Below are 12,730 nucleotides of genomic sequence, written 5' to 3' on the forward strand. Positions count from 1 at the left end.
GGATGCTTGCTTAAGAAGATGCTGAGCAGAGACAGGGACATTTGCTTTCAAACCTGGGGGCAAATTTTAAGAATGAAGTGCCTTCTGGTGCCAAGCACAGGCATGTCTGAGAAATGCAGTGGATAAAATGCATGTGGAATTGCTGATAGATTATGAACACACTTGTTTGTTTTACAAGGAAGTAAAATATTACAATTTCACATGTTATTATACCTCAATTAGCAGGAGAACATAGATTTTTACTGATAACTTATTTAACTGCATCAACCCTCCAAAACACACAAAGGAACTAGAAAGAAAGAAAAGAAAAAGATGTTTTGCAATTGGAATAGATACCACAGAGTCCATGTACTAAAGCTCATATACATTAGTTGAGGTAGACTCCCCACAGGCCTATTCATGGTCTATTATACTTTTCACACAGTTCGAACAAGCTTGATTATCTTGTTCCCTAGTTTGTAACACTCAGAGAAGGCAATGGAGGAGGGGGCATGGAGAATTAGGCAATAACAACTGGCCAGTAGAAACAGTTAAATTAACAGCAGCAAAAAATATCAGCTAACAGAGAGGAAATCTATGGAAAAGTTAGAGGGTAAAAGTCAGGCATTGAAAATTAAAAAGCAGAACAATCTGTGCCCATTTAGTACAGGGACAAACAGCCCTCCACAGTTTAGAAGCCCCGAGGCAGCACTGAATACAGCACATTGAAAGAACTAATGCTATTATAAGGACAATCTTAACCCATCAAAAAAGGATGCAATTATTTCCAGGTTCAGGGGTCAGGAAGGTAAATAGTATTTTTGAAAAGCTTCTCATCCAAAATGGATACATATTTTAAGGGGAAAAAGTCAGGCACTAAAAGTGTTGAACCTCAGTTACCCAGAAAAATCAGTTACGTGGAACACTCACAGTATCGTGTGGCCTAATAGATGACCCATCATCATTGAAATAAATCTTCATACCATACTGGAATGCACATTGAATAAATTTTGTTGTGATTTACATATCTCCCTGAGCTATACTCTGATGAGTAAAATTTGCAGTGAACAGGTTTTCACAACTAGTTATGTAAGTTATCTGAGGTTACATTAGATCAGAATAGCTTACATTCTTTCCTCCTGTGATGAATACAAGACATTTCTTTTTTTCATTTTTTTTTCATCATCAGGTAAAGAAATGTGTGAGAGAAAATATAAAGAACAAGTTTGAAAGGTAATTTTATAATGTGTGACTACTTCTGTACTAGACTTGCTGAGTTATCAATATAGCCCATGGAGAAGTAGATTTAAGGAAAGAACTTCAGTGCCAGGAGATGTTTAATGAACCCTATAGATGATGAGAGTAAGAAATAACATTTACTTCTTCCCAGCTGCAGACCCATTGGTCAACTCTACCTGAATGTTCCACAGAAACCACATACCCAAAATTGAAAATCAAACTACCTCTTCTTCTTCCATTCCCTGTGTTAATGGTATCTCTTTCCATTCAGTCACCCTAACCAGAAACCTGAAATTAACCTAGTCTCCTCCCTGTCCCTCGAACACCACGACAAGTCAAATCAATTTACCCTCTTAATTCCTCTCAGACCTCTCCCCTTCTCCCCATCCCCAGAAGTGACAGTCCATGCCTCTATCCACTCAGAGCCAGCTTACTTCAACTGTGTTCTAACTAGTCATTTTATCTCCAGTCTTCTTCCTCTCCACTGCATAAGCCACACACTGAATCCTCCATACAACTTGAATGATCTTTGTGAAAGCAAAAAGTTCCACCATTCACAGCTGCTGTTGACCACTGTGCATATTGTGCACTGTACAGCCGCAGTAAGGGCATCATTCCTTGTGTGGTCTGTGTCAGTGGGGGCCCCAGGGGTTTTGCAGTGCATAACCTGTTCAACCATATGCAGCAGCTTCCTCTATTGCCCTGCTTACAACACTCCAGTGGCTTCCGATTGCTCTGGAAATAAAGTAAAACCACTCAACATGTCTTATGAGGCCCCTGCCTACCTCTCCAAATCTCTCTTTCCTTTACCCCCCATATTTTACACTCCAGTCATTTAAAAGGTATTTACAATTCCCCAAACCGACTCTGCTCTCCTCTCTCTGCTTGTCTTTGCATATCTTATTTCCTTACCTGGAATACCGTTCACCCACCTATCCCTACCACGTTCAATCCCCACCCTCTGCCCAGCTGGACATTTGTGTGCATCTCTCAAGATTCAACTCTTGCATCACTCTCTCCATCAAGTCTTCCCCTAAGTCCCTAAGTGAAGCCAATCATTTTCTCTTCTGGTTGCCCCAGGGAAGATTCTGCACACACATATGTCATTAGCTTATTACACTGTAGCATAATTTCTGGGCCTGAGCAATCCATAAATGGTCATTTTGGACGTGATTCTTCAGAAAGTTATTTACCACAATGAAAAACTTTGTAAACATATTTTAATATATAAATAGCTTCGAAGTATATGAAATCCATTTTACATTTAAAATTGTTGTACTATAGTGTGTACTCTAATCACATGGCTACAAATCCCTTCCAGAGCAAATGCTGAAAAGGCACAAAAGTATTACAAGCCCAGGTAAAAACATAGCATGGCAACTGGTGTCATTTAGGTGTTATGACACATTGTAATGCCACAGGAATGGGGGCCTGTCAACATGTAGGAGCCTTCAAAAGTGTGAACAGATGAAACATCACACAACTCTAGAAATAAGAGAAATCACTAGCAGCAAAAATGTCAACTTACATTTCATAGCATAACTAATTTAACCTTTGTGATTAAGCATGCATTCCTCCAAAGGAGTTTTTGTTGTTGTTGTTGTTGTTGTTGTTTTTAGCTCCCAGGATGATGCAGAAGGTAAATGAAAACAAAACGCAAAGTACTTTCCACTGTACTGCATGGAATGTTTCAGCAAGATTTTTTTTGTAGTCTCCAAAAACTACTTAAATTGCTCCTAAGACCTGAACTAGTTTGTGCCGCATCACCACATTGCCCTTAATGATTTATTATATCTAGAAAATAATATTGACCAGCTCAAAACAAAACAAGCAAGACCAAAGAGTTCTGTGTGATGAAGATGCACAGACCACAGCCTTGAATTAATTCCTCTGATCTAACTGAAAGATGTTTGCATGGCCTCCTTTAGATTTGTGGATAGCACTGAATAGGGAGGTATATTTGGAACATGTGTTGTGGCTATCTGATTTGTGGGAAATTGCCACCAAGTCTATTTTTTGAATACCAAAACTTCCACTGCAAGGCTTAGAACCTAGTAAGTCAAAACTACCTTGGGCGCACAGGAAGGGGCGCACATCAATTGCAGCACCTTGCAGACTTCTCTGAAAAGCTCTGGCTGAACTTCAGGTCTCAGAGTTGCACTCTGTTCTGAGGCTGCCCCAGTGCTCCAGTCAGAATGGCCCCGTAGGAACGCAGCCCCACAGCCTGCAGCATCCTCCCTGCTGCATCAACCCCAAAGCTGGGCTTCAGCTTGCTAAATGTGAGTGTATCACGACCGGCAAGTGACCAAGTCCATGTTACCCCACTTACTCCCCTTAATCAAACCATGGCAGCGGACGTAAAGACTTTGTGAGTTACTTCTCTTTGCTTTTGTTTGTCCTTCCAGACAAACAAGAGCTTTTGCCTTTGTAGGGAAGCAAGAAGCTCATGGACCAAGATGAAAAGATGCGCTTTTCTGGGTGCAAAGCCCAAGTCAGTGGCAGCAGTTGTTTCCCTACAACTCCTCCCCCACCTGCCCTGCCACGGCCCTGCTGCTAGTTTCCTTTGACTTGGTTTCCTCCACATGCATTATGGGAAAAACAAAAACAAAAAAAATTGCTTTTTCAACTTCAGGGAATATTACAAGGGAAGTGCACTCCTCAAAGAGGCTGGGTTCTGGTGTGTGAGATGCAGTGTGGGAAGATACACTATTCCCACTTCTCCGGGGACGCACCAAAGTGGGTGAGAAGGGGATAGGAGACCTGAACCAGCAATGGCAGAGACAGTCTCATACTGCTTCCTGCACTTTCCCACAGTCCTCCTGCGGGACCAGAGCTCCTGATCTCACCTCCTGCGAGCTGAGACCAGAGCTGCACGCCTGCAGCACGGCAGCTGGCCAGAGGAACAGAGAACGGATGACCCAGCGAGTTCGTGGCTGGGAGCGCCACTGCAGCAGGAAAGTGTGTGTGCGCGCGGCGGGCGGGCGGGGTGGGGGGGTTGTATAGACTGGAAAATAAAGTGCGCGCGGGGAGGGGTGTGGACTGGAAAATAAAGAAAAGCCGGGCGGGCTGGGGAGGCAGCGGGTGAGAAGAAGGGCAAGCCAGCCCGAGGCCGCCGGGGAGGAGATGAGAGGAGGGGACTTACTTGCCACGAAGACTGCTTGCAGGAGGCAGAGGTAGTTCTTCCCGTACTTCTCGGCAATCCTCACGCGCTGCAGGGCCATGGCCATGTCCACTTGCAGAGGGACCGCCTGGGCTATCGGCATGAAAGTGAAGCCATCTGGGTTCTGCGGCAGGCCTGGGATCCTGCCGCAGGACACTGAGGTCCACGGCGCCGAAGCGGCAGCTTGGGACATGTGCCTGGCCGCCCGCCTTGGCGAACCCAGGTGGGGCCGGGCCCCTGCCGCTGCCATCCTCATGCTGGAGTCCCGGGCAGGGCCGCTACTCCAGCCAGCAGCTGCCCAGCTCTGACCCGCGCGCTGCCGCTGGGCGCTCAGGCACTGCCGGAGGGGTACAGCCCCTGGCCCCGCTCAGCCCAGCTGCGCCGCGGCCGCCAGTCCTCCGGAGCCCCCCTAGTAGGGACAGAGGCGCAGAGGCCCGAGAGCTCCGCGCGCGCGGAGTCCGGGAACTTGTTAGGAGTTTGGGGCTCTGGTGGAGCGCTCTGGCCACCGTCGCTGCGAGGGCAACTCTCCCTGGGTGCGCACACCCACGCCCCCGCTTAGCCACCGGTGGATGAAAGGAGGCGGGGGCTGTGGAGGAGGGACGCAAAGAGCCAAAAGAGAGAATTTCTGCAGAGATTCCCATTTTCGAGGGACGAAAGGCCAGCCTAGGTTAGCACCTGTGGTGGGAGGAGACAGCCTAGCCTCGCACTCTCATGGCAACTCATGCAAGTCTTGGCGGTTCCTTAGCATCCTGGCCAGTATCCACCTGGGCAAAGACTGGGCGCAAGGGAGTTACACTGTGTGAGCACATGCAGGTGGCCCTGTCAGGGCTGCTGTCTTTGCCAGAAGAGGATACGAGCCCTGAATAGTCTGAAAGGCCCTGTGCTGAAGCCGAAATATGTCCTCCGAGGATGCAAACACAGACATACTCTGATCTCAGTCTTTGGATATGCCAAGTCCCACGCCCTTCAGGTCCCAAACGCCAAGCCTCCTGTATAGACACTTGAGCTGCCATCTGCCATGGGCATGGGAGACTTGACGCGCTTTAGAGAGGACACGAGAAAACGGAAAGGCAAGAGGAGGCAACCCGTTTAAGAAGCCAAATGGAAAACGAAAGGAGCTAAAGCTCCTTGCTTGCCCTGAACCCAAAGCCCTCAGGGACTGGGCCGAGGGAAGATGGAGCTCCGCAGTGCCTGGAAGGAAAGGGGTATGCAGGACCTGAGGGAGCCCTGCTTGTGAAGCAGTAGCCGACTGAGGAGAGGCCAGGGGTGTTAGCATTTAAAAAAAAAAAAAAATGTGTCTGAAGCTGAGCTAATGCCATAGGGATTCGCCCTAATTTTGCTCTAATGCTTAGAAGTCCTGATGTGAATTGCAAATGCCACATGCCACTTTTTTCTTTAATACTTATCCTTTTCAAAATTTTCTGGCAGGAGAGTGGATTAATATTATACAAGCCAATCATTCCAAGTAGATCTCTTATGAGGAATCACCAATTTATACCTGAGGAAAGTGGGGGTAGGCAAGTGCAAAAGGCAGAGTGAGTAGGGGAGGAACACACACACACACACACACACACGTCCCCCCTACAAGCACACACCTCTTCCCCTAGCCTTGCTTTTTCAACTTCTCGGAGTTGATTTATATATTTTTATCTGAATGTGTAAGCTATTTGAATGTGTTACGTCAAACAGGCAGAATGTTTGCAAGCCTCTCTCTTGAATATGTGCAGAGGGTAGAGGAGCAACCAGTTAAAATTTCCGCACTACTGTGGATAGGATGACATTAAGAATTCTACTAATGTGGCAGTTGTTGTAAAATAAGGTAAAAATAAGTAAGACACAAATGAGGGGTAGTCTATAAAAGTACTAAATAACAACCTAGGAAGACATTTTTAAAATCTAACAATGGGAAAGAGTTTCCATAGCATAATTTAAAAATATGAGATTGATCTGCATATGGACAGATGCCCTGCTATGTTGTCAAGTGTAAAAAAGTAAGGTGCAAAACAATATTTATTGTTTGATCCCTTATTTTAAACACTATACATGTTTATGGGGATAGAAATGATTGGGAAGGATACAAACTGCTAACAGTGTTGATCTCTGTAAAGTGAAATTGGAAGGCACTAGAATCTACAATGAACTCAAACAAATTTACAAGAAAAAAACAAACAACTCCATCAAAAAGTGGGCGAAGGACATGAACAGACACTTCTCAAAAGAAGACATTTATGCAGCCAAAAAAACACATGAAAAAATGCTCATCATCACTGGCCATCAGAGAAATGCAAATCAAAACCACAGTGAGATACCATCTCACACCAGTTAGAATGGCCATCATTAAAAAGTCAGGAAACAACAGGTGCTGGACAGGATGTGGAGAAATAGGAACACTTTTACACTGTTGGTGGGACTGTAAACTAGTTCAACCATTGTGGAAGTCAGTGTGGCGATTCCTCAGGGATCTAGAACTAGAAATACCATTTGACCCAGCCATCCCATTACTGGGTATATACCCAAAGGACTATAAATCACGCTGCTATAAAGACACATGCACATGTATGTTTATTGCGGCACTATTCACAATAGCAAAAACTTGGAACCAACCCAAATGTCCAACAACGATAGACTGGATTAAGAAAATGTGGCACATATACACCATGGAATACTATGCAGCCATAAAAAATGATGAGTTCATGTCCTTTGTAGGGACATGGATGAAACTGGAAAACATCATTCTCAGTAAACTATCGCAAGGACAAAAAACCAAACACCGCATGTTCTCACTCATAGGTGGGAATTGAACAATGAGAACTCATGGACACAGGAAGGGGAACATCACACTCCGGGGACTGTTGTGGGGTGGGGGGAGGGGGGAAGGACAGCATTAGGAGGTATACCTAATGCTAAATGACGAGTTAATGGGTGCAGCAAAACAACATGGCACATGTATACATATGTAACAAACCTGCACATTGTGCACATGTACCCTAAAACCTAAAGTATAATAATAATAATAATAAAAAGAAATTGGAAAGCACTTGGTTATAGGAGAAATCTCATGTTTTTTGCTTAATAAGTAATTATGTTAAACTTTTCACAGTGAGCAATTGTTTTTTTTTGTAACTCCATTTTTTAAAAAAGAAGGAAATAAATGGAAAAATAACTTTAGGTTTAGAAAGCTATTAGAAACAACAATATAAAAGAATGTTTTCTATGTATGTAAAAAATATAAAAATCAAAAAGGAAAAAATTTAAACTTCTGTATAATTAAAAACATAAACAAAAGTCAAATCACAAATGGGAGGTTATTTACAAAGAAATAAGGTAACCAAAAAAATAATATCCTTCAAGGGATCGAGAATAGCCAAAACAATCTTGAAAAAAAAAAAAAAAAGAGGACTCACACTTCCTGATTTCAAACCTTACTACAAAGCTGCAATAATCAAATCAGTGTGATACTAATATAAGGATAGACCTTATAGATCAATAGAATAGAACTGCAAATCCAGAGAAAACCCTTGCATCTAAGGTAAATTATTTTTGACAATGGTGCCAAGACAATTCAATGGAGAAAGAATAGTCTTTTCAACAAATTGTGAACTTTAAAATGTACATACCCTTTAACTTGAGGATCTCTCCTACAAAAATAATCAGAGATTTTTGACAAAAGTTTGTATGCAAAGCATTATTAATTATAGCCCCAAACTGGAAGCAACCCACATGTCAAACAACAGCAGATAATAAATTATGATACATCCATAAATGGATATCCATAAATCCATTATCCATGGATTTTATGGATTTTTTATCCATAAATGCATAAAATGGATTGTTAAGCATATCAGTTATCAAAAATGGCATTCCTTGTAGTGATGGAACTGTTCTGTATCTTGAGTCTATCAATGCCCATATTCTGCTTGTGATATTGTACTATAGTTTTGCAAGATGTTACCACTGGGGGAAACTTGGTAAAGGGTATACAGGATCTCTCTGTATTATTTCTTTTTTTTTTTTTAATTGAGTTGGAGCCTGCTCTTTGCCCAGGCTGGAGTGCAGTGGCACAATCTCACCTCACTGCAACCTCTGCCTCCTGGGTTCAAGCAATTCTGCTGCCTCAGCCTCCTGAGTAGCTGGGATTGCAGGCACGTGCCACCACACCTGCTAATTTTTGTATTTTTAGTAGAGATAGGGTTTTGCCATGTTGGCCAAGCTGGTCTCGAACTTCTGACCTAAAAGGTGATCTGCCTGCCTCGGCCTCCCAAAGTGCTGGGATTACAGGCATGAGCCATCGCACCCAGCCTCTGTGTATTATTTCTTACAGCTGCTTATGAATCTAGAATTATCTTTAAAAGCTTAATTTTTAAAATGAAATTACTGAAGGATTTTTAAGAACATGAGAAAATGATCATGACCTTATGTTGATTGACTTATCTGCATGCAAGATGAATATGCAGTATAATTTCAACTACATGCCATCTATAAGCACTGAAAGAATGCTGGAAAAAACACTGAGTGGATGGATAGATGATAGCCAAATATGAGAGAGGGAGAGAAAGCCTAAGCTCACATGAGCTCCTTCTGTGTCATCCATAAAATCATTAATTATGCAGTCATTGAAAATAATTACCTCTTCTCTGAAGTTTTGCTAGACTCCCTGAACCAAACACCTTCTTTCATGCCCGTTCATCCTACCTTTCTCAAGTTCATTCTTATCATGTGTTGCAATTGTTTGCAGGTCTATCATTCAGAAATATTCTGAGGCCCTTGATGCCAGGAGAAATGTCTTATTAAGCACTGTCTTCCAGGGCTTGGCATATAGTGGGCCCTCAAAATGTGGGTTACCTGAATGGGTGAATAAAGTAACAATGAGTGAACATCAGTCTTAATTTTACTGCCGACCCTCATTGGAAAGAACACTAACCTCAGGGTTTTTCAGGTCTGAAGAAAAAGATGCATAGCTGTAACTCAGTCTTTAATTTGCATAGCACATTCAGATTCATCTACACTACTCTATAATGCAGTCTTTGGGGCCTTACAATGTAACTAACTCTTTTGGAAATAAGGCCTTTTGGTATTATTTCATTAATGCCCTTGGATGAAGTCTAAGGATAAACCAGCCTTATACCAAATTCCTCTCTCTAATGTGATGTGGTAAGGTGTTACACCATTTGCCTAAATCTTACCACTCCTGAGTAGGACACAGGGAATTTGAGTAACAGGGAATACCCTTCCCTTTTCCCTTCCCTTCCCTTCCCTTCCCTTCCCTTTTCCCTTCCCTTCCCTTCCCTCCCCTCCCCTCCCCTCCCCTCCCCTCCCCTCCCCTCTCCTCTCCTCTCCTCTCCTCTCTTCTTTTCTTTTTGTTTGAGACAGAGTCTTTTGTTTTTGTTTGAGACAGAGTCTTGCTCTGTCACCCAGGCTAGAGTGCAGTGGCGCAATCTCAGCTCACTGCAGACTCCACCACCCGGGCTCAAGCGATTCTCGTGCCTCAGCCTCCCAAGTAGGTGAGATTACAGTTGCATGCCACCATGCCTGGCTAATTTTTCTATTTTTTTTTTTTTAGTAGAGATGGGGTTTCGCCATGTTGGCCAGGCTAGTCTCCAACTCCTGTCCTCAAGTGATCTGCCCACCTTGGCCTGGAATATTATTTCATTATAGTAAATTAGGCATAGGTTTTGAGAAACCAGAACCTCTGAAATGCTGAAAATGGAGGTAGGCAATAAAAGTAAAAATATCCTTACTATCTTTGATTTTGAAAGGTTCTACAGAATTCAGGAAGTCTATCGACATGTGAGGGGGTTACCAAATGAAAACTCCTCATTTATAGAATAAGGATAATAGCAACCTCACAATTTATATAAATTACTTATGATTATATAAAGGACTGTATCAAGTTTCAAACATTAGGTTCTTTGCCATGTATGCAGGGGATATTGGTAGTTTTTGCCTGCCTAGTTGGCATCTATGTACTTCAACATTCCTATGGAGAGTCTCCCTATTCCATTCTAAATCCATGTGACACAGAAGAGACTTCCAGCAAACCCCTGCTTCAGGGCAGGAGGGTAGTCCAGGCCAAATAAATGAGTGTATTCTGTCCCCATGGCCACTGTGATAAGTTTGAAGCAATGATACACAATCCCAGTAATTTCTGGAACCAATGAAAGGTAGAGATTATCTTCACTGAATTGTTAGTTACAAAGATGAGGTAAACCTAAGGCTGCAAAGACAGGCTGCCTGAAAATGAAACCAATATCATGAAAACAGGGCTGATACATATAAAGAGACAGATTCCTAATGATACTATTTGAACATCTGGATCCAGCCATGACTGAAGAAATACCCACCCACTAGATTTTTCAGTTACATAGATCAGTAAATTTTCTTTTGCGCTTAAACTAGCTTGCAGTTGGGGTTCTATCATTTGCAACCAAAAGAATCCAAACTAATACGTTATGACTAATACATTATAATCTAACTCCAGATTGGCATAATGGAGCCTTCTCAGATGTATGTAAAAATCCTGAAAAGTATTTAAATGCAAGGGAGTCACTTTGACACCCTCAGCTAAGTAAGCCCAAAGAGATTGGTCAATGAATTGACCTGAATCCAGGCCCTGACATTGACTTAATGTTTACCCTTCTCAGGAAATTCCTCAGAAATTTTATTCTTATGTTTCCATTTATAGATCTTCAATTTGTTGCCATTTTAAAGGCCAAAACTTTCCTTTCTGAAGAAAACATTGTTTCAGAGGTAAATATGATTTCTGTTGTGCTTTAAAAGAAGTAGCCCCTTTAAAACTTGCTCTGGGTCAGACGCCGTGGCTCACGCCTGTAATCCCAGTACTTTGGAAGGTCAAGGTAGGAGGATCACTTGAGCCCAGAAGTTCAAGACCAGCCTGAGCAACAAAGGGAGACCCTGTCTCTATAAAAAATACAAAAATTAGCCGGGTGTAGCAGTGCATCCCTGTAGTCCCAGCTACTCTGGGGTCTGAAGTGGGAGGTTCACCTGAGCCTGGCTGGAGGTCAGGGATTGAGGCTGCAGTGAGCCACGATTGTGCCACTGTACTCTAGCCTGGGTGACAAAGTGAGACCCTGTCTCAAAATAACAATAAAAATAAAAATCCTTGCTCTGTTCTGATGGCCAAAGGCTGTGTAAAAAGTTTAAGAATATTTCCAATGCAATTATATTTGTAGTAGAGCAAACAACTACTTCTGTAAATGAAATGCTTTGAGTACTTGCTCAAATGATGATATATTGGAAATGTAAATGTTAACTGCTTGGGGCAAAATTAGAGTCAGGAGTAGGAGTTTGGAATCATAACTTCCCAACTCTTTCTTTAATTTTTAGCTAGAACTGCCTCTTTCCACATTAGGCATGATGAGTTTAGGCTCAATGAAATGGGAATAGCTTGTTTCTTTCTGAATTTCTGTGCCACCCAATCAAATATTTACTGACATGAATTGGGACTCAAGACTGCCATCTGAAAAGACGACCAAGTTAAACAGCTTGACCTAACAAAACTAGTTTTACCAGACTGGTTATATAGGTCACATGAAGATAAAAGTATAGGTAATAGACTCACGCTAAGGTCCATAATTGTACATACGACCTGGTTATTTCTCAAAAATATATATTCTTAGGCAACGATGACCAATAAGAAATCTACAAAGAGGACTTAGTATGTAAGACATGTTGTTTAGTTCATATAAGGGCAAATTTAAAGAATCAAGTCTTTACATTATGAGCAGTTTACCATCTTAATTTGATATACAGTTGCTGTTACTACTAATAATTACAAAATTAATAATAAGTGTACCATCTTCATTTGCATAATGTTTGTAAGGACTTTTTCATCTGTCATCTCATTTGATCCTCCCAACACATGTACAAGGAAGGCCCAGTTTATTTATTGCCACATTCCAGGTGAGGAGACTGAGGTTTTGAGGAGCTGAGTTGCCCAAGTTTGTGCTGTTTGTCCAAAGCATAACTAGAACTAGACTGTAAGTTGGCTGACTCTAATCCTAGCATTTCTGAAATGAAAACAACCATACCAATGAATTATAATTTTGCAGATCTGTAGCTTGATAACATTATGCCAGAACAAAATTCTGTAATTCTCAGTCTTCCTCTGTCTTAAAAGAATCTTAGTGCTTATAAAGCTTATAAAGTCTAGTCTCTCAATACATGAAGAGATTCACCTCTTAGCAATTACTCTATCAATTTTGAGGATTCCAGTATTCCAGAATATCATATTTTTTATTGTAACAGCATTATTGAGATAGAATGCATATGCCATACAATTCTCCCATTTAAAATGTACAATTCAATGGTTTTAATATATTTACAGAGATGTAC

The 12,730-nt window shown here is 42.1% G+C and overlaps 1 protein-coding gene across 4 annotated transcripts in view; it reads right to left on the reverse strand.

The window, feature by feature from the left end:
- MCF2 (MCF.2 cell line derived transforming sequence) overlaps positions 1-12,730 on the reverse strand; it is a 122,801-nt gene that overhangs the window by 100,293 nt on the left and 9,778 nt on the right. Inside the window, exon 1 of one of the 4 annotated variants that reach the window (XM_055267371.2) lies at positions 4,361-4,525. The exons of 1 other annotated variant lie outside the window; for it this stretch is intronic. In XM_055267371.2, coding sequence (XP_055123346.1) covers positions 4,361-4,481 — 121 coding nt within the window. In that variant the 5' untranslated portion in view covers positions 4,482-4,525. Of the gene's footprint in view, positions 1-4,360; positions 4,526-12,730 lie in introns of those variants that run through there. 2 more of the 4 variants (XM_063634310.1, XM_055267370.2) reach the window with 2 other exon arrangements.

The sequence above is a fragment of the Symphalangus syndactylus genome, chromosome X (assembly GCF_028878055.3).
Source record: "Symphalangus syndactylus isolate Jambi chromosome X, NHGRI_mSymSyn1-v2.1_pri, whole genome shotgun sequence".
In the NCBI taxonomy this organism is placed as follows: domain Eukaryota; kingdom Metazoa; phylum Chordata; class Mammalia; order Primates; family Hylobatidae; genus Symphalangus; species Symphalangus syndactylus.